Source organism: Arvicanthis niloticus, chromosome X (genome assembly GCF_011762505.2).
Source record: "Arvicanthis niloticus isolate mArvNil1 chromosome X, mArvNil1.pat.X, whole genome shotgun sequence".
NCBI lineage: Eukaryota > Metazoa > Chordata > Mammalia > Rodentia > Muridae > Arvicanthis > Arvicanthis niloticus.
Window position 1 is genome coordinate 65443292 of NC_047679.1, and position 27787 is coordinate 65471078.

The 27787-nt window shown below is 35.5% G+C and overlaps 1 protein-coding gene across 2 annotated transcripts in view; it reads left to right on the forward strand.

Moving 5' to 3' along the window:
• The window catches only part of Dach2 (dachshund family transcription factor 2), a 464497-nt gene that overhangs the window by 348534 nt on the left and 88176 nt on the right, over nt 1-27787 (forward strand). For both annotated transcript variants that reach the window (XM_076918144.1, XM_076918145.1), the window contains exons 5-6: nt 1774-1932; nt 16248-16420. In XM_076918144.1, coding sequence (XP_076774259.1) covers nt 1774-1932; nt 16248-16420 — 332 coding nt within the window. The remainder of the gene's footprint in view (nt 1-1773; nt 1933-16247; nt 16421-27787) is intronic.

Genomic DNA, 27787 nt, shown 5'->3' on the forward strand with positions numbered 1-27787 from the left:
TTATAAAAGCTAATCTTAAGGGAGAAGGCTTTGAGGTCTGGCAGCTGAAGTATCCCTATTTCTTAACTCAGAAGATCATGGTATCTTCACAATAGAGACTAACCTTCCACTTCTGGGAGACAACTGAAAGCAATAACATTAGCCTGCAATGTTTTTGGTGTCTCTTGGACAAAGGCCAACAGCTTGAAACAGGGCTATTCATGCCTAGTATTAGATTCTTATTTAATGGTGTTTTGGTCTTGGAAGGAACATTGTCAGCCTAAGAAAATTTCAGTTAAACTATATACATTTATTTATACACATACTTAGATTATTATAGTTTATTTTAGGTAGATACTTAATTATATGATTCCTTATGAATTCTTCAAATATCTTCATTTTTGCCATCCTCTATCCTCCTGTATTTATCTCCCTCCTTTTATGTGATTAGACTCTTTTATTCACATTTTCCCTATCAGATGACCTGTACCATACTATTCCCCTCTCCATTCTCCACCTACCGCACAGCCCAGCACTGTTCCTTTTACTTGCTTGTTTTTTGCTGTTTCCCCATATGTACTCACATCTGAAGACTTGAAGATAGGAGCCTCAGGTATGAGAAAGCAGTCAACCTTTCTCTTTCTAGGTCTGGGTTTCCTCATTCAAGTGACCTATCCTCCTCTTTTTACTTTTTAAAAATTTTCTTTGTTTATTTTACATAAATAGTCTATTATATGTTTGGGTTCTGTTCTCTTATCCTACATTCGAATTGATTCATTCTACTTGTAAAGCTGTCTCTTTAATTTTCTAACTGGGGTATGGAGTTTTTCAATTCCATCTCCACTTCAGCTTGTATTATTTTTGATATTTTGATTTTTATGGAATACAGTTTTAAAATACCAATTTATCTTTAGTTTTTCATTCAGGTGTGGATTTATATTTTCTTGGACACTATTATAACATTCACTGTTATGCTAATCAAGTTGAATGAAATGTTTTTTATGTCATCTTTAAATTCATGAATTGTTTTTGTTAAGTTTATGATTATTTTTAAAATACTGTGTGCTCTGGAATTCATTTAGGTAGTTTCCACTAGAGAACACTTGCAGAATACTAGTAAGTTTTGTGGGAGACATGCTGTTTTGGACAAGGTTTTGTTGTTGCCATTGTTTTTGTTTTTGTTGGTGGTGGTTATGTTATGGTTCCTGTTTTTTATTTCTCTTATTTGACCTAGGCATGTGAACTTGTTTCTTTCGTTGTGTGTGTGTGATAGAATAGCATGTCCTTCCTTAGATGAGGACAGGGGCAAGAAACATGTCACCTAAGATCATTTAGGTTAAGTTGATGGGTATGCTAAGTTAAGCATAGGGGCTTCACAAATTAAGATGTTTAAAGGCCACTTGTCAGTATCTAGGTTTGTGAGTCTGAATATACCATGTGTTGGAGTGTGCAAAGAGAAAGGGAAGAAGCTATATACCAAGGGAAAGTAGCTCATGTGATGGGGAGTATGCCGGCTGCAGGTCAGGAATGAGGCTTGTGGATTTGTAGATTGCAGAGAGTTGGAGAGAAAGGGAAAGAAAAGGAAGATATGACTTACTCAAGAAAGGTAGCTCCTAAACAAACAGTGTTTGTGAGCCCTCATGTGTCTGAAAGTAGAATTATGGATTTGAAGATCAATAAAATATTTCTAAGAAGTACTATTTATTACACTTCTACAATGGAGGTTTTGAAGTTTTTTTTTTTTTTTTTATAGAAAAGCTATCAATTGAAATCTTTTCATTTCAATTTATTTAGGTGGAAGTGAATCTTCCTGGGATAAAGATAAGATACAATCTCCACTTGCTGCTCCTGGACATCAACATGGAATTGCTCATGCATCGCTTGCTGGCCAGCCAGGCCTTGGTAGTGCTCCTACCCTTAATCCACTTCAGCAGAATCATCTGCTAAGCAATCGTATGTATACTATACTGACAAAATTGGATGTTTTAAAAATACATGGCAGGACCTTCTAGTTATCTTGTAATGGCAAAATTTAGTCTATTTCTTATCAACAAGTTATAAACCAGTTTAAAACCATGGGGAAAAAATAGTGACTTCTTTGAAAATATGAAATTTTTATCGTATAGGTAACTAAGAGGCAAAGCAGCAGAATAAAATAAAAGTGTGTTAGTTTGTGAGGTTGCTACACAGAATATTTGCAAGGACCATATTGACTTGGATTTTAAATTCTATTTTTACAAATTTACATAATTGTGTTTCATTGGAGAAGTCATCAAGATGGTACAAGTCTCAATTTCTATACCTATAAAGTAGCAGTGGAAGTATAACTATTTCAGGTTATTATGAGTGCTACAAATTGACAAATGTAAAGAAATTAATAATTATTCTCATAGAATAATTGTTATGTAAATTATAGTGATTAATAGCACTTTAAATATGAATATAGATTATCTGTACAAGTTTCTATCTAGGTGATCTCTACAAAGGATTAAAATACTCTTAAATTTTTCTGCTGCAAAATAGATCTTTCATTAATTTACTTAGGTAAAATACTGCATTTTTTTGTAAATAAGAGTTCTCAGAGAAGAGATCCATTATTCCGTTTCCTAGGAGTTTTATTTCCCTGTTGAACCCTGTGATTCCTGGGGTTAAAGCAACAGAATAAATTTGAAACAGTTACCCCTTACAATATACCATCACTAAAATAAGGACTTTGTATAATAGAAGTTTGTTATAGCTGAAAGAACCAAAAGCTTCAGGTACTATGTATTTTGAATTTTCTAGAGACAAAAATAAAATCTGGGGTTCAGAAACAAGAACACCGAGGAAACAAGAGAAAAATTAAAAACCACCTATTATACACTTAATTTAGTCTAACTTCAATCTTTCTCAACCTAAAACATTTCCCTAAAGTCATACTGTTTTCAGTCCTTATGCACCTGATAAATCATATGGGACAGTCAACCAGCAACCAGAAAACACGGTTTATGAAACGATGATTCAAATACATTCCAAGGATTGATGCAATGTCTCATGAGTTATTGAGAACATATATCTAGATCCCTAGATCACATGACAAACCTGAGCACAGTACTGGGATCACTAGAATAAGATCTTTGTATAACAGAAGTTTTTATAGCTGAAAGAACCAAAAGCTTCAGGTACCATGAATTTTGAATTTCCTAGAGAAAAAAACAAAATCTGGGGTTCAGAAACAAGAACACCAAGGAAACAAGAGAAAAATTGAAAAAAGTGCTATAATCTGAGCACTTCCTGGAATGGGCCAGAGGAACTTGAATCCCTGAAACTTTTCTGAAGCCAGTCTAGCAGAATCAGGGTCAGTAAAAAAAAATCATGCTTCAAAAACTAAGATATTGGAGAAGGCAGTATATTTTTACCTTTGGCCTGAAGTATACATGTATAAGCACATCTGCACATACATACTCAGAAAATAAGATTAAATATGTAGCATTACCAAACTTATAAAGCATTTAACATTTTTAAAAAGTGTAGAAGAGCAAAAAGAAAAAGGGGGCATGGGATAGGGGTTTTCTGGGGGCGGGAATGGGGAAAGGGGATGGCATCTGAAATGTAAATAAAATATCCAATAAAAAGATTAAATATGTAAAGAGACAAAGGAAACATCAGCACTGGTTCAGATATAGCAGCTATTTTAGAATTATCTATTGACAATTTAAAATGCCTGATGAATGTGGTGAAGTAATGGAAATGTGATATAACATATAAAAACACAGACACCTGTCTTAGTTTGTTCTGCCAAGAATGCCTTCCTTACCCAGCATGGAATGTGCATTATCAAAAGCAATTCATTTCTGTCTTAGGTTGGTAAGGCTCTGTGCAGAATATTACCCATCCTTGGCTTGCTAGCCTGTTAATTTAATAACTAGATCCTCAACCTAGAACTGACCCTAATACTTGCATGTAATTAAAAAGGTATAAAAGTATAAAGGAGGAGGGGGTGCGATAAGGGGTTTCTAGGGAGGGGAAATGGAAAAAGGGAATGGTGTCTGAAATGTAAATAAATAAAATAACCAATAAAAAAGAAAAAAGAAAACACAGAAGATGTAAACAGATTAAAAACTCAAAAGGAGTCAATTGATACATTAAAAACTCAAAAGGTCTCCATTACATTATGATGGATAACTTTTATTGAATAATGTATAATTTGTGATCCTGAAATTAGTCAATAAAAATTTCCCAAATGAAAAACAAGTTTATGTCAATACTTTTTAAATTATTCCACAAAAGAGATAGAAATAACATTGCCCAATTTGTTTTATGAGGCCCCAATGAGTATGATACCAAAACCACATAAAGACCCATCACAGAATGAATCATAGCCCTTTTCGTTCTTATGAACAAAGATACAAAATTCCAGGCTGGAGAGACAGCTCAGCAGTTAAGAGCAATGACCGCTCTTCCAGCAGTCCTGAGTTCAGTTCCCAGAAACCACATGGTGGCTCACAACCATCTGCAGTGGGGATCTGATGCCATCTTCTGGTGACATCTTCTGGGTCTGAAGACAGTGACACTGCACCCACATACATTAAATAAATAAATCTTAAAAAATGTTTGAGAAGGAAAAAATCATATATATGTGATTTATTTTTTAAAAAGTTACAAAATTCCCAATAAAATACACACAAACCAAACCCATATAAAAGATCATCCATTATGATTCTGAAAACTTCATCCCAGAGGCAAGTGGGTCAATAAATGTCATCAACCATATAAACCAACTAAAAGACAAAAAAACCACATGCTCATCTAATTATTTGCATAAAAATCCTTTGACAAAATCCACCATCCCATCATGATAAAAGTCCTGGAGAAATTGGGGATGCAAGGGACATTTTTGGAAATATTAAAGGCAGTATACAGCAAGCTCAGAGACAATATTACCTTCAATAGCGAGAAACTTCAAAGAACTTCAGCTAAGTTAGGAACAAGACAAGATTGCCTGTCTACTTTCTCCCTATTTATTCAATATAATGCTTTAAGTCTAAGCTAGAACAATAAGACAACTAAATGAGACCAAGGAGATATGAATTGGAAGGAAAAAGTCTAAGTATCATTACTGCTTGTTGGGTCTTTCAGAGGGCAGTCATGACAGGTCCCTTTTTGTGAGTGCTCCATAGCCTCAGTAATAGTGTCAGGCCTTGGGACCTCCCCTTAACCTGTTCGCCCTGTCACTGAAACTTTTTCCTCAGGCTCCTCTCCATTTCAATTCCTGAAGTTCTTTCAGACAGGAACAATTATGGGTCAGAGTTTTGGCTGTGGGATGGCAACCCCCTCCCTTGAATAAACTTGAAGAAGATATCAGAAGATGGAAAAATTTCCCATGCTCATGGATTAGTAGGAATAACATAAAAAGGGGCCATCTTAGCATAAGTAATCTTCGTACTAAATGCAAACCCAATCAAAATATCAACAGAATTTTTTTTTTTTGGTTTTTTCGAGACAGAGTTTCTCTGTATAGCCTTGGCTGTCCTGGAACTCACTCTGTAGACCAGGCTGGCCTTGAACTCAGAAATCCGCCTGCCTCTGCCTCCCAAGTGCTGGGATTAAAGGCGTGCGCCACCACCGCCCGGCAACAGAATTTTTTGTAGATCTTGAAACCATATTTAGCTTCCTATGCAATACATGCACACACAACAAGGATAGATCCAATAATCCTAAATAATAAATAATAAATAATAAATAATTTTTGGAAGTATCACCATCATTGACCTCAAATTGTACTATAGATCTATAATAATAAAATCAACAAAGTACTACCATGGAACTTTTATCAATGGAATCAAAATAAAGACCCCCAACATTAGTCTATGTACTTTTGGACAACTGATTTTTGATAAACAAAAAAATAAGTACTGCTAAAATTGATTAGCCACAGATAGAAGAATCTAAATAGATCCATACTTATCACCCTGAACAAATGCATAAACATAAAATCAGATATACTAAATCTAACAGAAGAAAAAGTATAGTATAATCCTAGACTCACTGGTACAAAACAGAGGCTTTCTGAACAGAACACCATTAGCAAGAAACTGAGATTAACTATTAATTAATGGGACCTCATGAAATTGACAAATGACATTATCATTCAGACAAGGTGGCAGCATACATGAGGAAAGATAATTTTTTTTAACCAACTCCAAATTTGATAGAGAACTAGTATCCAAAATATAGAAAGAACTCAAATAAAACAAATAAGAAAATTGAAACTGGGGTACAGACCTAAGCAGAAAATTCTCCAAAAAAAAAAAAAAAAAAAAAAGGTAAATGTCTGTAGGGTACTTAAATAAATGTTCAACCACATTAGCCACAAGAGACTCATTGGTTCTGAAAACATCATTTAGTGACAAGAGAAAACCAGAATTGAGTTACATATATTTGAGCTGTTGGTGAAAGTACTCCATGAGAATCTCCAAACAATCAAGGATGTTTACAAGGCCACAGAATATTATCAATAAATTAATAGCAATGCCCTATTACTGAAGACAACACTCAAACAACTCAATGAACATGGAGAAGTTGAGCTGGTGCCTACACAGAACCTTCTCCTCTATGTGCTTATATCTTTGGTATAAGAGGTACTCTACAAGTTACCAAAGGAGAAACATAAATGCAGCTATAAACCCTTTGATTTATGATTGTGATTTGTCTGCAAAATATGTTAGGGCAGTGGTGGTACAAAACTTGTGTGAGTAACCAACCACCATCCTATCTCTAATTTGACTTAAGGCCCACTCTGCTAGATGGAACCCATAACTCTCACTCTTCAGGTAACCATGAAAGTAAGACTAGATAGCCTGCACCTCCAGTAAAACAAAGTACCACTGCTCTAAACAGTGACAACAAAAAATCATAGCAATGAAATGACCCCTATTGACATTCTGCAATATACATATAGTCATTGCCTTCATCATCCATCATCATAGAATCTTCATCATGTAGCAGATGAAAACATCATCTGAATAATAATAAGTTAGATAATGGGTAATGTAAAGTAAATACACTCCTGTTCATTATATCTGGGAACAGCACAAAAGCACATTCTGAGAACAACCCATGTTATGGAGAAACAGGGGTTACAAGACTTTTTTCTTCTTACTTGGACTTGTACCATAAACCCTCAGAAGTCTGGACATGCACTTTCATTTATGGATCATGTTCAAACAAGTGATAGAATTTTTCTAAAATCATTGAAAAAGAAAGCAAACATGCCAAAAGTGCACTAATGTGTTAAATACCAAAGCATTCTACAAGCCAGCATATCACTCAAACTGCAGAAAACCAAGGCAGAGAAAATGCAAAAAAAGGATGTGGCACTATTGCCACAGACCTGATGCAAGGAACATGGTATGACCAGTAATTCAGAAAAAAAAATTATACAGCTGGAACATTCTGAAATCAATAAAATAATGTAAATATTTTTCTTATCCTTAATTTAACATAATAGTCTGTTCATAAATTAGCCAATTGGGTGATTATGCCTTGTAGATAAGAGAAATAAATTATACTAGGAAAGAAGATTTGAAAATACTCGTCAAAATTTTTGATCCAGAATTGTTCCTGTCTAAAGGAAATGCAGAGACAAAAATGGAGCAGAGACTGAAGGAAAGGCCATCCAGAGACTGGCCCAACTTGGGATCCATCCCATGTGCAGGAACCAAACCCAACACTATTACTGATGCCATGTTATGCTTGTAGACAGGAGCCTATCATGGCTGTTCTCTGAGAGGTTCTACCAGCAGTTGACTGAGACAGATGCAGATACTTATAACCAACCTTTGGTCTGAGGTCAGGGACCCCTATGAAAGTGTTTGGAAAGGACTGAAAGAGCTGAAGGGGATTGCAACCCCATAGGAAAACGAACAGTATCAACTAACCCAGACTGCTTAGAGCTTCCAGAGACTAAACCATCAACCATAGAACACACATGGGTTGGTCCATGCCCAGCGCTGCCCTGCTACATATGTAGCAGAGAACTGCCTTGTCTTGCCTCAGTGGGAAAGGATGTACTTAATTCTGTAGAAACTTGACGCCCCAGGGAAGGAGGATGCTAGCAGGTTGAGGTGAGAGTGGGTGGGTCGATGGGGGAGCAACCTCTCAGAAGCAAAGGGGAGGGAGAATGGAGTGAAGAACTAGTGGACAAGGGACCAGGAAGAGGGGCGACATTTGGAATGTAAATAAATAAAATAATTAATAAAAATATTCTTTTCATATGGTACTTGTACTATCCATATATTTATACAGTAATGTTTCCAACCACATTTAGATGAGTTCTAAATCTAAATGAAAACATCTCCAGAAATAGGCCAGTTTATCCAAATCCAAACTATTAGCCATAAATTTATGCACATTTGAGAAATATGAGCAACAATAAATATACTCAGAAGAATATGCTTATTGTTGTGTGTGTGTGTGTGTATGTGCATAATTGAAAAAATAGAGTTCATGGATTTGAGAGAATTGAGGGATATTGGAGGAGTTGGAGAGTTGAGAGAGGAGTGGCAATGTTATTAATAGAGAATTCATATATGACATTCTTAAAAAAATCATTAAATTTAAAATAGTCCAAACCAAATAATAATCTTATCTATAAGGTGACATAAGAAGGAAAACAGAGACTAGGGAAAATAAGAAGTGCAATTGTTATAAATTGTATATAAATTGTTCCACTAAAACCTAAGAAGCCAGTAAAAGAGGGAAGATGGGGTAAAAAAGATTAAGAAAACATAAAAACAACAAATAAACTAAATGTAGAAGCTACTTAAGTTTGTTTAATAACAACTTATCAAAAAATGGTCTGCAATGGACAATTAAATGATAGCAACTGATGTATGTATCCTAATAACATCAAACATGAGGTATTTTGCTTTTACTTGACGGTGAACTTGCTCCCTTTGAAATTTTGTACTGACTCAGCAAAATGCAGCAAACTAATGTTAGAAAAAAACAAAAATAATTAGAAAGGTTGATAAAAGAAGAAACAAATATATGGTTCCTAAGAGAAACTCATTTAAAATACAAATATAGATTATATTTAGTAATTAAAAGGGAAAGAGTAATAACTACTATGCAGAAGAAATTAAAAAAAAGCTGGAGTAACTATAATTTCTAAAGCCAATTTCAGGAGAACCAAAATTGAATTATCAATTTCATTTAAAAATGTATGATGTATCTTAAAGTACATGTACCAGATAGCAGTGTTAAATTATGTGAGAAAAACTGATATAATTTAAAGGAAATAAATGAATCTACTCTTGAATCCTTATCACCTACCTAGAAGTAATTGACACATCCAGAAGATGGACATAATTGAGCTGAGCAGGACAATTAAACAACTGAATTTAATAGACATTTCAAATTACTTTATCTAATAGCATAATAATACATAGTTTTAAATTCACAGGGGACATCACCAAGATAAACATAGTATGGACCATAAAATCCACATTAACAAATTTAAAGAAATAGAATCTTATAAATGCATCATTTAGGAAATAGTGTCTACTCTATTGCATGTGAACAGCTACTTATTATAGTGTAAGCCTATCAGATTGATTAGCACATTACCTCAGATTAGACAGTGAGTGCTCTTATCACCAAGGTCTCTTTCCCAAAAAAGCACATTAATGGAGACATGAGAGAATAGATACATCAGCAGGCATGCTACCAGCTACTCATGCTACTTCAGATTGTAGTGTTCTGTCTTCTGGGAATATTCAGAAGCAAGGAATGTCATGATTCTTATTTAGAAACACAGTGTGCCAGGTAGACTGACCACCAGATTCTATCTGAATGTTCTTCTACACAAATATACATCAAATGAATCCAAACTAACTTCAAAAGAATCAATAAATAATTTTGTACTAATTGATGAAATTAAAAAAAAAAAAACTTCCATTTAAATGAGTAATAGAAGTGAAAACTGATCCTTTAACAAGATTGATGACATAAATCTCTTACCAGGTTAAGGAAAAGAAAAGGGACATGTTTTTATAATATTAGAAAAGGGTACTGATCTCATGTATATTAATAAGGTAATAGAACATACTCTGAACTATTATATATTTTAATATTGTAGATAAAACTTCTTGAAAGATATACTTTGGCAATTATCTAACAAGAAGGATGAAATGATCTCAATGGTATATATAATACATTAAAGAATTAAATATATAATTTGTAATTATCAGTCTTCCAAAACATAGGATACCAGGTCAAGATGTATTCACAGGAGAATATTAGATATTAAGGAAGAATTTACAACAGGTATCTATAAATTCTTCTACAACATAGAACTAAAGGCACATTCTAATATATTCTCTGAAATAAGCATTACTCAGATGACAAAAACTGAATAACTTCACAATTGAAAGGAATTAGACCTCAGCTTCTCTATAAAAGCAATACAAGAATCTTCAACAGTTTATAAAAGTGTATTCTGGAAATATAAAAATGGTATTGATTGGGAAAGATAAACTTGTCTTTCCCAAAGTGACATTCTTTGTAAATAGAAAAACAGAACAAAGATATAATATGTTCCTTAGACTAAAAAGGCAAGATTTCAGCATAATAAAATAAAATCAGTTGCTTTCCTTCAATATACTGTTTTGATTTAAAATAAAATTGAGTTATTTATTTATAAACATAATAATGTGTATAAACACAAAAATAAAACCATTGATGAATTGGAGTTTTGTAAAATTGAAATCTCTGTAGAACACACAATTAAGAACTATAAAGAAATGCCATAGAGTGGAGTTCTATTTTTCCCCAAATACATATATGCTAAAAACTGATGGAAAGTATATATCTATATAACCATATATAAACCATATATATATATATATATATATATATATATATATATATATATATATATTTAAACATAAAACATAGACATACACATAAACAGAAACTTCAATAAATAAAATAACTGTGTTAAAGGAAAAATAAACTTACCAAAGCAATTTTGGCATCATATGTGTTTAGAAATTTGTAAATTAAAATGACATTTCATTATGCATATATCATAATATGTAAAATCCAAAACTCTCTCAAACATATCCTGCTTATACATTTGTCAATGATAAGGAAAATGCTTTGATACCGAATAAAATTGAAACCAGCAGAGTCACTTAGAAGTCATTTTTTGACCCATCTTATAATCCAAATAAAGTTTTTCATATTTGTCCAAATTAATGTGAAACATGTACCAACACAAATACCTACACATCAAAGCTTGGAATAGCTTTATATTTGCTAAATATTGAAAGCAAACAAAATATACTTAAATAGGTAAATGGGTCAAAAAACTATGATAATAACTATGATAATAATTGTTCTGGAACAATTAAAGTAAAAATATATGACCTATTCTGATTGATAAAAGGTAAAATCTCAGGGTCATTTTGATTTGCATTTCTATGATTACTAAGGACTTTGAGCATTTCTTTGATTAGTGCTTCTTTGTCATTTGGAAATTCCTCTGTTGATAATTCTCTGTTTAGCTCTATACCCTAATTTTGATTGTGTTCTTTTGAGAATGGAAATATGAAACCTCAGGGGATGGGAGGTTGGGGGAACCTCTAGAAAGTAATGGGTCTTGGTAGATGAGAGACTCTCAGGACTCAAAGGACCTTAGATTAAATGTCAAACAGTGAAGAGAGGGAACTTGTAGAGTTCACCTCCAATAAAAAAGACAGGGCATCAATGGAGAGATAGGGCTGCCATCCCACAGTCAAAAATTCTTACCCAGAATTGATCCTTTCTAAAAGACTGCAGGGACAAAAATGGAGAAGAGACTGGGGGAAAAGGGCTCTAGTGACCAGGTCAACTTGGGATCCATCTCAAGGGGAGGCTCCAAGGCCTGACACTATTACTGATGATATGGTGTGCCTAGATACAGGAGCCAAGCATGGGTGTCCTCTGAGAGGCCCAACAAGCAGCTGACTGAGACAGAAGCAGATATTTATACCCAACCATTGGACTAAAGTCAAGGAACTTTGTGGTTGAATTATGGAAAGGCTGGAAGAAGTTGTGGAGGAGGTCAACCCTATAGGAAGATCAGCAGTCTCAACTAACCTGGACCCCCATGATCTCTCAGACACTGAGCCACCAAACAGGCAGCCTACATGAGCTGATCTGAGGCCCCTGACACATATATAGCAGAGGATTCCTGGGTCTGGCCTCAGTGAGGGAAGATGTGCCCTCAAGAGACTTGAGGCCTCAGGGAGTGGGGAGGCCTGGTTGAAAAGATGGAACATCCTCTTGGAGTTGGGGCAGGAGGAACTGGATGAGGAACTGGGAGGGGAAACCAGGAGGGGAGCAAAGGCCGGAATGTAAAAACTTAAACATAATTAATACACACACACACACACACACACACACACACACTAGCATTCTTTATATAGATTTGAATAAGTGTTATATGCACGTTAGTAAGTGCAAAACAAAGCATCTGAAAACACTAAATAATGCATGAGTCTAACTTTATGACATTAGGAAAATAGCAAATCTACAGAGACAGAATAAAGTTTAGTAGCTGCCAGAGGTTAAGTGGAATAGAATGTTTAAGAGAGAAAAACAGTGCATTTTGAAGTATCGAAATCATTCTGTATGATACTAGAACCATAGACCCACGATATTATGCATTTTAATACTTATGGATGTATAATTCAAAATTTGACTTCTAGTATAAACTAAGTAATTTGATGAATAATAATGCTTGTTGATAACCATATACTACAGTAATTCAGGATACTAATAAAAAAGTTAGTTGTGCAGGGACTGTGGGGCTACTGTATAGCAAAATTTGTTTGCTTGTCTATTCTGAAAACCTAAAGGTACAAATAATCTTAATATTTTAAATTGAGATAGAATTGCATAGCTATCCCCCATCTATTTGTGTGTATGAAAACATAAATACAACATGCTTAGTCTGTTTTTGTTAGTGTATATATGGTTTCTTGGATTACCACTCTGCATTGGACAACCAATGAGTTTCACTACTGGGAGAAGCAACAAATTCTTTAACAAAGTTAGATTTTAATTTTAAAAATTGCTGTGTTGTGTTGTGTTATGCTGGGTTAGTGATGCAATTCCCAAGAAAGTCCATTATGTGAGGTGATGCTATGGTGAGTTCCATCTGTAGAGAAATACAAATAGTACTGTATATCTACAGTGAAGAATATGTGAAATAGCAGAACGAAAAATTCAATGAACAAACTCAAGGAAGTTGTATGTTATGGTAGTGTAGAAATTAATCACTGGAAGTTTACAAATTGGAGTGAAGCTGTAACTGAAATGGCTTAAGAAGAACAGCCAAAGATATTGGGAACTGTTATTGAAGGGAGTACTGTCTGATATCACTATAGAAATAAAAAAAGTTCAATAGAAATCAACAAACATGACTTTAGACAAATTGATGTAAGATTTAGATGAATAATTGGAGTACAATTGAAGTTTGTTCCCTTCATGGTCAGGAAGAGGAGGTGTATCCATTTATATAAGAATGTTATGAGTTGCTAAAATACGAAGGTATAGCAGAAAAGTTGCTGATAATAGCTTGCATTAGGTCCTTGTGGTTAGCAGGAATGAAAAGACACATTCTGATGATTATTTTTTAAACTCAGATTTTTCTTCATCACATGTTATATATACATAGCTGGCACGTGAATTAAATAAACCACAGTGCTATCATGATTTATACTGTTGATGTGTTTTTATTTAATGGTTCCAGCTTTAGCAAAAGGTTGACCTAAGTAATTCAATATTTGCATATGCTTTGCATGTGTAACTAATGTCAGGGTCACTTTTAAACTGGCCTCCAATATAAATATTAGCTTAGAGTCTGAGGAATTTTAGCCAATTGACAATTAGGTATTGCAGGTCAGGATCTAAAAGTGTGACTCTTAAGTCCTTCGTGGTTACTTGAAATATTTGGTGAATTGTATTTCAAAACTGCCAATGAGCTATTAAATTCTGTTTGTAGTTTGCATTTAGTTTGCATGTCAATTGGATTTCAAGTAAGCATATTTCTTGATGTGGCCAGATGGTGTCTGGGTTATGTTGAATATCATTTAAAAATGAGAAAAGATCATTACATGATTAAAGGAAATAAAAATTGAACTAAATCTTATTAAAGATTTTGAGACTTAAGGAAGGCATTGATAACAACTTTTAATACACAGGTTTTTTGATTAAAATATTGTGACTATATTACAAGAATCAAGGTTTAAAATTATTTTTAATTTTGTAATTAAACTGTTTAAGGTTATCAATGCTTATTATATGGAATATTAGATAAATATTTTAGGATAAAGATGAATCTTAATAACTATCATATATTTCTTACTATTCCATCATATAAAATACATGATTAGTAAGGAATTTAAATGCATGAAAATACAAATAATTTTATATGACTGACAAGAAATTTCTACTTTAAGAGTTTTCACATACATGAGAGATTGTGTAACCTTTATGTGTTTAGTTTATTTCACTTAGAACAATATTCCTCAGAATTATAAATATGAGGAGAAGATGATTATGTGTGTTTGTTGGCCACATTCAATACATCATTATAATGTCACTTTTTTACCCATAATTATACAAATATGTTCATATATCAATTTATAAATGCTTAAAAAGGAATTTCAGAAACAATAACTTCCAGTAGATTGTTATAGATTACACACAAATGTATTAGAAAAACTCATCAATTGAAATTAAAACTTATTTTTGCTATTCCTCTGGGAAAAAAAAACTAAATGCAATTTAGTGAAGTATTCCATCTGAAGTCAATGTTAGTCTTTGCTGGTGATAACTTAATAATCCCAAGAGAAACATTTGATAGCTAGTACATTGATGTCGTAAATTGTTTCTGAAATGCACTTAAATGTTGAATGCTATAATATGGATAGGGACCCTTAATATATCTTATTTAACACATAGTCATAAAAAGTACAAAACATTCCCTTTCTTGACTTTGATGTATTATTTAAATGTCTACGCTTCTTTTAGCCCTGGGGCATCTCTCATGTCTGCATTTCATAGCTGTCTGCCACACAAACATTAGGGACAGGTGTGTTTATTATTTATGAAGTCTTTAAAACTGCAATGGTCACAAGTGTTGCAAGACCATACAATCCGGACTTGTGTTTTATTATCTTATGTTCTCATTGCACTTCTCAACAGCTTTAAATTAACCATCACAATCAAATCCAGAAGTCACATCTCAAATAAACTACTTCTTCTTCTCAGCCTCTATCTAAGTTGGATTTCATTTTAAATTTTTATGTCAAATATACACATTCACAGAGTGGGAGACAAGTGTTACCTATATCATGTGGTTGAGTGATAGTATTACTTCTATTACTGGTTTGATAAATTGGACATCAGTGTCAGCTGAAAATATTCCTGAAACTCTCTGAAAGAATGCCAGACAGGAAAATAGACTGATATTATGTTACTATAGGTAGGATCAATATGAGTGCTGTCTATAACATTTTCATAAAACATTATAAATTGTAAAGTAGGCAATGCTGTTTTAGATCATATGTTTAAAAACATTATGTCCGAAATACTATAGAAGAAAAATTAAAAATACATTTTAAAATGCTAATGTTCACCTGTTAGTCTAACTTCATCTTGCATTTCTTCAAAGACACTTCTAAATTCAGACAACTTAATAAGTAGTAAGTAGACACTTATTTTAGTTTGCAGCATTTTACCTAATGACATGTCTGTGACTATCACAAGTAGAATGCATAAGAGTTTAGAGTTATTCCTTAAGATATCTAAAACACTTGAAAATTATTTCAAATTGCAAAAAAAGGCATTGAATTACTGGCAATATAAACAATATTGACATTTGCTATTATGATGGAAATAAGGTTAGTACTTTAGCATGATACTTATTTTTTTATTAACAAAGATATAAAATTGGAGTTATAAGCATTTCTTTTATTGACATATTTTCTTTAATAATTTGAAACTCAGGCAATCTGTATTCTGCCTGACTCACTCACCTATTTAAATCTGTTAAAGAAAGTAACACACCAGAAACTATGTGAATATCAAAAGATTCTATTGATAGTATTGATGGCCCAAAATGTTGCTATTGTGCAATAAAAAAATCTAAAATGCTATAATAATGGACAAGAATGCTTTAGAAAATCTTCCTTGTGCCATTATGTAAATATTTTAATATGTACTGTCTCTTTTAGGTCTGGATCTCCCATTTATGATGATGCCTCATCCCCTACTTCCAGTCAGCTTACCTCCTGCATCAGTTGCCATGGCAATGAATCAGATGAATCATCTCAATACTATTGCCAACATGGCTGCTGCAGCCCAGATTCACAGTCCACTCTCCAGAGCTGGTGCTTCTGTTATAAAGGTAGGAATCACTATTTGGAAGAAGACGAGGGTATTAATTGCATACAAACTTTGATAAATATCAGCAGTACCACTAAATCTTCAGTACTAACACATAGATAATTGACTCTATTATTATGCAGTATTTTTATGTCTGGTTTCTGACTAGGCCTGCTAGGCTTTGTTATTGTTCGGGTTTGTTGTCTTTCTACTGCCACAGATCTCCTTTTTACTCAAATCTTGTGTCTTGAAATCAAGTGCCCTGTATATAGGATGTACAGCCAAACTAATCACAGGGAGAACTGTTATGTAAAACACACTCCCATTTGTGAGATGATGTGATGCAACATTGTGCACCTTTTTGAAATGAAAATTGTAAGGTAGTCTTTACTGTACAGTATTTATACTCAGACCGGCTTTGGTCCCAGTTCTAGTTTGCCACCGATTGATTAAACCGTCTGAAATATAAGTCTCTCTCTTGAATGTATTTTAATTGTAAAATGAATATCACAGTAATTTTCTATTCTACTTGACTAACTAGAGATAATATGAACAAAATATTTGTTAAAACCAGTAAAGCATAGCTAGGGAAATTGGTCAGTCACTGAGGCACTATCACCCAACCATAAAGACCTGAGTTCAGATTGCTAACACTATATAAAAAGCTAGCCATTTTCATACAGTTCTATAACCCTAGCATTGGCAGGGTAGACACAGCCAGATCTATAGTGAATGATGTCCAATTATTCTAGTCTGTCAAGCTAGGAGAAAATGTTTTCTGATATCAGAAAATGTATTAGAGTTGATGGACTGGAAAAGTGATTTTTTTTAATATAGTCTCATATATTTCAGTGGTCATGTAAAAATATCCTACTTGTTTGAATATTTTCACACGAATTTAACTAAGAATTACAATCACTTTTGTGAACAAATTGTCCAAAGACATTGCTTAAAAATGAATAGACTCCGTGGTTTACAGCACTTGTAACTCTTGCAGAGGTGTAAAGGGCCTAGGTTGAGGTCCCAGCACCCACATTCAGATTCATACTACCTTTGGGAGCTTGGCAGTGTTGGTGTGTGCCTTTGTTCTCAGCATTGGGAGGCAGAGGCAGGTGGATCTCTGAGTTCAAGGTCACATTTCTTTATTTACAGTCATAAAATAACTTTTGATAGATTAACACAATATATTTAAATAACTGTTGTTCATTGTTTTATAGAATGTCTGAATTAAACTAATTATTTCTTCAAAACTATATTATCACAGATTTTAGTATTTTTATACAGAAATACAGAAATAGGCTGGACAAGGCAACCTAGTAGGAGGAAAAATTTCCCCAAAGCAGGCAAAATATTCAGAGACAGCCCCTTCTCTCACTATTAGCAGTCCTGCCAAAACACTAAGCTATATAACTATAACATATATGCAGATGACCTAGTACAAACCCATACAGGCTCCTGTTGGCTCTGTCTCTGTGAGCCACTGTGAGCACTGATTAGTTGAACCTGTGGCCACTGTTATTGTCATGTCCTTGATCCTTCTGGCTACTGTGATCCTTCTTCCCAATCTTTCACATAATCAATTTAAAACACAAATAAATATCAAAATTTGATACAAAAATACTGGATTAGGATAAGTTACAAAATGCGGTATTCTTAATTTTACTAAAATTCATAAAATATTTGCAAAGTTCATATACTCATTTAAAGTTTGTTGCCAACTCTATGCTTACAATTTTACTAGAAAATTTTGTTTGTCTCCAATTTTGAAATTCCTTAAAATGAATATGTATATGTGTTGAATAGAAATTAATGAGAAAGGAAGCTATGAACTTGATAGCAGTAGGGGGACTGGGGAGGATGAAAGGATAACAGGTAAGGGAACAATAATGTGATTATTTTACAGTCTCAAAAAGAGACCATTGAAAGTTATGGGATGCCAACAATTGTGGCTGTGTCTTTCTAGAGTATATGTATTACTTTCATATTTTTACACTGTATGTTTGGTTGTTTGAATGCTTATAGATTCAGATGAGCATGCCATTTAGTGTATTTATATAAATGTCCTACAAACTTAGTCAAATTATGTTGAATATTATATACAAATCAAAAAACCTCAGATTACTATCAGTAATTTACAAGTTTAGTTTTCTAGCTCCCTTATTTGAGCCATTATCCAATAATGTTCCTGGAAATCAACTCTCAACATCACCACCACCATCACCACCGCCACCACCACCACCAGCAACAGCAGCAGCAGAACAAGAAAAACAACAACAAACCAAAAAATCAATTCTACTGAAATACATATCTTAATTTCTGTAACACACAAATATTCTCACCAAGACTGATTCCATGCCCCTACTAGTAAACAACTAAATCATAAAATCACAAAATTTAACATTGACCCAGGAGGAGTAGGTTTCAACAGAACACATTTGTATTAAAGCCTTCCAAATAATATGAAAGCTTTTGCAAACACCTCTATGTCAAATTCCTGAATGTTCGTTAAGCTAAACAAAAATAAATTTTCCAACCTGTTTACTTATCCATTTGTATTCAAAGTGCCAGGAAACATAACAAACTAAAAGTTTGGGAAATCTTCAAAAAAGTAATAAGCAGTTTGATTATCAGTTTAATTTATGCCTAGCTCTTTAACACAAAATGACCTCAATATTAAAAATAAGATGGACAGAATTAGATTTGAACCATGTTTTTCAAATTATGTAAATATTTCTACCACAGTGTTAAAATGTTGTTTTCTTCCCCCCAAAAGAGGAAAACCATAGTTTTTTTATTATTTTCTTTTTTATTGGATATTATATTTACATTTCAGATTTTATCCCCTTTACCCCATTCCTCCCATCACCCAGGAACCCCTTATCACATCCCCCTCCTCCTGCTTTTATGAGGGTATGCCCCCACTTACCCCCCACTCCCACCTCCCCACCCTAAAATCCCTTCCACCCTCAGTGTTCAGCCTTCATGTAACCAAAGATCTCCTCTCCCACCTATGCCTGACAGGGCCTTCCTCCCCTACGTATACAACTAGAGCCATGGGTTCTTCCATATGTGCTCCCAGGCTGGTGGTTTAGACCCTGGGGAGCTCTGGTTGGTTGGTATTGTTGCTTTCCTCATGGGGCCACCAACACTTTCAGCTCCTTCAGTCTTCTCTCTAACTTCTCCATTGAGAACCCTTGATGAAATCAATGGTTAGCTGTGAGCATCTGCCTCTGGGTATGTCAGACTCTGGCAGACCTCTAAGGAGACAGCCATATTAGGCTCCTCTCAGCATGTACTTCCTGACATCCATATCAGCATCTATTTTTTGTGACTGCACATGGGATGTATACCCAGGTGGAATGGTCTCCAGATGGCCCCTCCTTCAGTTTCTGTCCCACACTTTGTCTTCATATTTGTTCCCTTGGGTATTTTGTTAACTTCTTCTAAGTAGGAACTAGGCATCCACACTTCTTCTTCCTTCTTCATGAGCTCCATGTGATCTGTTAGTTGAATCTTGGCTATTTCAAGCTTTTGGGCTAATATCCGCTTATGAGTGAGTAAATACCATGTGTGTTCTTTTGTGATTGGGTTACCTCACTCAGGATGAGTTCTTGGACATATAAGGAAAAATACATTTACTGTTTTTGATTGATTTCTTCAGTTGCATGGATGACATTATTATTGTTGTTGTTATTGTTATTATTATAATTATTATTCACTTACATCCTGTTCAATGCCCCCTCCCTGTCACTTTCTCCCAAAATCCTTCCCACATTTCCCCTCCCTTCTCCTATGCACAGGTGAGGATCCCCAGTATATCCTCAACCCTGGCACTTCAAGTCTCTGAGAGGCTAGGCAGTTCCTCTACCACTGAGGCCAGATAGGGCAGCCCAGCTAGAAGAACATATGCCACAGACAGACAATAGCTTTTGAGATAGCCCTGCTCAAGTTTTTCAGGACCCACATGAAGACCAAGCTACACATCTGCTGCATGCGTGTGGGGAGACCTAGGTCCAGCCCGTGTATGTTCTTTGGGTGGTGGTTCAGTCTCTGAGAACCCCAAGGGTCTAGGTAAGTTGGCTCTGTTGGTCTTCCTGTAGAGTTCTTATTTTCTTCTGGACCCATAAAACTTCCTTTTATTCTTCTATAAGAGTCTCCAATCTCCATTTACTGTTTGGCTGTAGATGTTGTACTTATTATTATTATTATTATTGTTAATCATTCCATTCATTTACATCTCAAATGATATCCCACTTCCCAGTTACCCCCTCCACCCACCCCCATTCCATGTTATCCCACTTCCTGGTTACTCCTCTACCACACACCCCCATCCCACATATGCCCTCCCCACTCCCTGTAACTCGTTGCTTGCAAGAGTAGGTACTTGTTACATGTTGTTATTTCAATTTTAATCAATTAATGAAAATGAATTTCATGATTCCTCATTTGTAATTAGACACATTTCAATTATTCAGCAACAACATGTTATGTGGGGCTAATATATTAGGTGATAAAAAACAAGTAAGAGTTCTATCATTGCAGTAACTTTTATTGGCTTGAACCACATTCCACAGTGCAGCTGAAAAGTCCAAAACTATCAATTATCTTACAAAAATAAACAGTAAATTTATTTAAAAATCAATGTGAGAGGCCAAATGAGATTGGCCAGTGAGAGAATATTTTCTGCCAAACCTCATAATCTAAGTTCAATGCCCAGGATCTTCATGCTGTAAAGAGAACCAATTCTCTGAACTCTATCTGCACTACATCTCTGTCTGTGTCTCTGTCTCTCTCTTAAACACATACACACACACACACACACACACACACACACACACACACACACACATACCAAGTAAGTGAACAAATATATGGTTAAAAAGAAATACATATCAACCTGTGTATTTCAGTTAGCCATGTGGTTGGTAAGAAAAGAGAGTCTTTGCTATATATTACTATTATTTTTGTTATTGTCAATTTCAGTGTAGAGTGAACATTTATTTAATGATTAGAAAAAATTAATGTGTTTAAATGAGTATATTTTTTCCTTGGTGTGTTATACTTCTTGAGAATCTGTGAACAAATGTCTTCTCATTACATATAGGGCCCCTGTGACATGGCAAAGAAGTGCTTCCTCACAATTCTAAGTTACTGAACCAGTATGTTTACTGGAGTTACTTTCAAGAGTACTGGTATGGTTAGTTAAGTAACTCAGCATGGTTGAAAAATCACAAATGCTTCATTCCTGGTATTTCCTGTGTACTTTGCAGGCAGTTCTGTTGACTGAATGGTCTTCCTTTCCTTGCAATTTTATTACTTATGCAACCTTAGGGCGAAGACTTGTCAAGCTTATAGATTTTAAGAGATTCCTGAGCATTGTAAGTTTTACTTCCTGAGTTTTTATAAGCCCCTATTCTCCCTCTAGGTGGAATATTTCAATTTGGGAGAAATAACCACACAATACCCTTCTCCTTCGTCTTGATCTTAAATTCTTTTTTCCCTTTCTTTTGTGGTGTTTAGTGAGCCTTAGATGGGGTAATGTAGATGTCTGATTATTTTCTTCCATAAGAACATCATGGCACTGCAATAGTCATTTTTTCTTAGGGGTATAAGTAGATATGAGTCTCTGCAATGTACCACAAATCACTGAAGAAAGTAATTGCTCCCCATAACTGACTGAAGCTGGCAGCAATAGTAGATTTTGGACATAAATGCAAATGTCTAGAAGAAATTTTCACAGACATATAACCTGCAATTAATAGCAGTTATTTCTGCACTAAGATCTATGACTACCCTACTCATAAGCCTTTGCTCTACCTTACAATAATACTAGATTAGGGTTGTACCCTGTGAAGGGGACTATAGGTCCAATTGGAAAGGTTTTGTCTAATTTTTTTTAATATCCTGCCATTGTTATACCAACAGGCATATCTTGTCTGACATTTTAATAGTGTATCACATGGATTTTCCATTAGGACTATTGACAATAAGTCTACAACAACATGGAAAATACATCCTTGTACTTTGAAAAGTAGCCAGCAGTGGGGAAACTTGATATACCTATGTCCTGCATCCAAAGGATGCTTTGATTTTTAGCAGTAGACATTTACATCCTAATACAGTTATGAGTCCAACAACTGTGACAATAGCCTCAACTTTTTCCTTCGTCAATAGGATTGTTTTAATTTGATTTTTAAGTGTTTTAGAAATTCATTAAGATACAGTGTGTTTGTCATATCCATCTTCCATTTCTAACTTCTTCAAGATTTCCTCAACCATGTCCTCTTCCAATTTCATGCCCTCTTTTGTTAAAAATAAATAAATCTATGGAATCTGATAAGTCTTTGTATATTTCCATGAGAATGGGATCATGTACTAGAGCATGAGCAACATAGCAGAGACCACATCACTAAAGGAAATTGGCTCTCCTTCCCTTAGAAGCCATTAGTTCCCAATATCTAGGCTTCAAGAGACTTTTGTGTCTCTATGATGGCATTTTAATAGACTCTAACTTTTAAAATAAAATTATAGTATATTTTCTTTATTTACATTTCAAATGTTATTCCCTTTCCCAGTTCCCCCTTGAGCCCCCTATTCCATCCCCTCCCTTGCTTCTATGAAGGTAATCCCCCACCCACCCACTCCTGCCTCCCTACCCTTGAATTCCCCTACACTGGGACATTGAGCCTTCACAGAACCAATGACTGCTCACAGCCAACCATTGTATTGAGCCCGGAGTCCCCATTGGGGTCCCCAGTGGTGGAGTTTGAGAAAGGACTGAACGAGCTGAAGGGGTTTGCAACCCCATAGGAAGAACAATAATATCAACCAACTAGAACTCCCAGAGATCTCAAAGACTAAATCACCAATCAAGGAATACACATGGAGGGAACCATGGCTCCAGCCACATATGTAGCAGAGGATGGCCTTGTCAGATGGACTCTGTTTTATAAAGACAAATACAGCTGCTTTGTGCCCATAAGCAACAGTCCTGTCATGTCTAGAAGACACTGTTATTCAGCAGTCTTCTCCAAATTCTGACTCTTTCAGTCATTCTTCCCCAACTTCCATGATGAATCCTGAGTTTTGGGAAATACTGTTTGTAAAACTGCAAGTCCTGTTTTGTCTGAGCACTCCAAATGCTCATATTTTCTGTACTTTGACCAGTTGTGAGTCATTAACCTCCATCTACTGTAAGAAGCTGCTCTGATGAGGAACAGGAGCTCTACAAATTTATGAATGCAGAGATGACTGTTTAGAAAAGAATCTGGTACTATATCCATCAAACAAAATATAGCTATTCTTAAGGATTCATCCTTCATTTAATCTAACACATATGTGAATTCTGGAAGTACCTTTTACCACCCTTACAGAATACATAACTTTAAACACTTCAGCTTCTTATACTGTTCTGCCAGATGCTTTTTCAAATCTCTTACACACTCAACATTTTACTTTCCATGTAATGAAGCTTTTCACGGGAGACATAGACAAACCTTAAAAAGGGTCCAAGAATGTTCTAGCTGATACCAGAGGTCAGCAACTAAAGACATACTAAATAAACACATCAACATGGTCTAATGCAGCATGAATAGATTCTATGACTTGTTTGAATTGTTCATTAAAGAACAATATTAGGTATGGCAGTGTGAATGGCAGGTCTCATCATATTAAGCTCTCTATAATCTGTAATCATTTTTCATGAGCAATCCAGTTTCCTTATCCTGGGGTGCTACCTGGGGCCTCTTTCATATGCCTATGTCCAATCATGATGGGCTCAGTGGGGACTGCTCAAGCTGCTTGGCTTGGCACAGGGCCTAGAGGCAATAAGCTAATTCTCTTGCCTTCTGTGGCTGTCAGTCTGAAGAAATCTTGGGTCTGACAGTGTGGTACTCTGCAGTGGATCAAACTGGAACCTTTCCCTTCGACACAATTTCTAAGAGTTTCATGTGCTGAATGAACAATTCCAGTATATCTTTCTAAAGGAAAGAAATGAACAAATTTTTCTATATGCACATGACTTATGTGGCACAAGATTAATCTTTAAAATTTGCACTGTTCTATCACTTATCACATTTATGAACTGCTATGTAGATATAAATTCTTATTGAAAATTAATAGCACAGTTTTCCTTTCTGTAAGCTTTTCCCTAATTCCAGCTCATCAAAAGACATGACATAATTACTTTCAAGAAATGCAGAAAAACTGGAGTTTAGATTTTTATGTTGCTTTCTTTTTCAGATTGCATAGCACACTATGAAACCAAATTACATGTAAGACTAAGTAATGCAAAATGGTCTCCTACTTAATAATGATCATGCCCCACCACTGGGATCAAAAACAACATTAATCACTTAGCAGTCCCTAAAATACTGTTCAATTAACTTCTTGCTTTTTAAACTATTTATTGATTCTTTGTTGAGTTTCACATGATGTACTCCAGTTCTGCTCATCTACCCATCCCTTCATATTAGCCGTTAGCTCTTACAACAGCCCCCCAAATGAAACTCATAAGCAAACAACAAAACCCAAAGCATGAACAATATCTCATTGTGATAGCTGTAGTATGTCACAGTGTGCCCCTTTGTCCACATATCTTCACTTTCAAATGTTCATTTCAATGAGTCTTTAGTTTAGTTTGACTTCTTCAGCTTCTGTGACACCATCAATATTGGATCCTCATTTGGGACTTCTCCAGGTTATCCTGTTGTTGTCCCATGTCATGGAGATCCTACAGCTTTGGAACTGCAGGACTGTCCCTTTCACAATTTCCAAGGCTGCCATTGACAGGAGCCAGTGTCAGCTCTCCTGCTCTCATACCTTCAGGGCTAGCTTACCATGACTATGCTGCTAATTGATCAGGCTCCACTTTTCCAAGTGCTATAGTCTGTGAGGGGCTGGGACAGCTATGCTCCAGGCTGGCTCTCTAGAACCTTTGCCATCAGAGCTAGCTAGCTCTACTATATTGCCCTGGTGTGATGCAGGGTCCTCTCTCCAGAATGCTACAGCAAGTGAGAGGGCCAGAGCTATCTCTCCTGCTTTTATAAACCCAGGGTCAGCACTCATGGCTACTGCAGGTAGCAATAGGGGAAGAGAGAGGAATCACCCCTGCACCCACATCACTCTGTGCCAGACAAATGGGGTGGCTAACTCTCCCATGCATTTACCCTCTAGGCCAGCTCACCTGAGCCCCCTTCTAAAAGGCCAGCTCTACAGGGATACCCAGACAAGGTATAGGGCCTGTCTCCTTGAATGCTGCAGTTTGGACAGAGCCAACTGACCAACTATTATGACTCCAAGGCAAGTTCTACAGATTGACGCAGGTGGAGTGGGTAAGAGAAAGAGCATCATCACCCTCGCACCCATACCACCTCCCGGCAAATCAGTGGTGGAGTCAGCTCTCATTGGCTGTATCCTCAGGGCTGGCTAACCTACTACCACTGCCCTGGGCCAGCACTACTGTGTTGCCAAGGCAAGATGCAGGGACCAATTTCCTGAGTGCTGCAGCTGGAGTAGGACAGGGCCAGTTACCCTGCCTTCATGACTCCCCCGGGTCAACTCTCCAAACTGCTGCAGGTCTTAAGGAGCAAAGTTGGGGTGGGGGGCATGAGGCCAGTCATAAACAGTTGCTAGATATCCATGTAGTCCCTGGAAGCAGCCTCATCCAGGGACATTGCCATGTTTGGTAAAAGAGCCATGGACATCATAATTGATCGCTGCTGCTGCATAGCCATGGGCTCAGACATGGGCCACAGTAGCAGCCTGGGATAGGACTTCACCATGGTCCCAGGTGGTAGGGATGGCTACACACAGAAGTCCACTCATCTCCACCCTCAAGTCTTTATTTCTGTCTCTCTTCATAAAGCTCAAGCTGCTCCACTTCTCTTTCCCATCTTGCTTTAGGAACTTCAGGAATTTCATTTCCTTTCTGAATCTTAAGAGCCTCTATACTTCAGGATGGACTCTTTTCAATCCATGGGAGTTACCTAAAACTTGAAAATAATATGAAACAGATATAGGAGATAAAAATGATTTGCATATTTTAATACTATTTGTAAGTTTAGTCATTATACTTTGCTAGTTAAATAAGAGTCAAATGTAAACAGTTTTCTTAGAAAATGGTATGACCCTATTTGTGCAGATATGAATTTGGCTATCACCCATTGTCACCATCTTACTTGAGACAAATAAGTTAATCTCCTTGTGACTTAGTTTGTCTCATCTCCCAATGAAATGAGTATGATGCTTGATCCCACTTCTGGGCATTAACATAATGCTACATGATATAAAATATGTAAGCACACTTGAATCAATGCTTTGTATATAGTGCTTAGTATATATTAGGTAATGTTAATTTATTATGTTTTATAAACCATGATCCATATAATAATAGCTATGACTAATATGATTTATAACTAGACTGTGGCAGAATTTTCCTTTAAATATGTTCTTATAGAGATCATTTGTTAGTATAAGGGTATAGGTTGCTCACTCTAGGCTGGTTTGCATGGATGGATCCCTTTTGCTTTGGTGGTTGCTTGTGCTCTGATTCCAAGAAGAAGTGAATTTTATTTAGGTGGTAACTAGACACTAGTACACAATATTTAAGATTTTGTTTTTAATTGTGTGTGTGTTTTTGTGTGTGTGTGTATGTGTGTGTGTGTGTGCCTATGTGTATCTGTGTCTGTGTGGGTATATGTGCAGGTGCCTACAGAGAACAGAGGCCCTAGATATCTTGGAAATTTGAGTTACATGCAGTGTATTCATTCTGAGCTAGAAGCTAATACTCAAACTTGAGTCCTCTGGGGGAAAACAAAACAAAACAAAAAAAAAACCAAAACAAAACAAATCAAAACAAAACAGTATATGCTGATCTTAACTCTTGAGCCATCTCTCTAGTCTGAAGGTACACATACCAATATCAATGTTGATCTCCACCTTCACCTGGTAGACTACTGGCAGTTTCTTCAGTGACATAATCACTTGAAAGTTGACCTTGCTCCCATAAATAATCACCTTGTCCATGCCTAGACAAGAGACTAGTTCAATTTTATGGGCCACACCCACCCACCCCCCACACACACACATACACACACGCGGCATGAAAGCAGGGTTTTCAGTGAGAGAAGAAGGGTGATACGAAAGAAGAACATGGGTTAAAAGTAGTAAAATTCATTATATAAATGTATGAAATGTCCAACAGAAAGGATCAAACAGGTTTATGTGAGTTCTAATTTCCCTTAATTAATTATTGAATGTTTTCATTTGGGCTATTTAGGCTTTACCTTGGAGGTTAAGCATCTATGTGCCATATAGTAAACATTGGCCTTCCATCTATCCATAGTTATTAGGAAGTCAGAAATATTTGTGTTAATGTTAAGAATTTAAT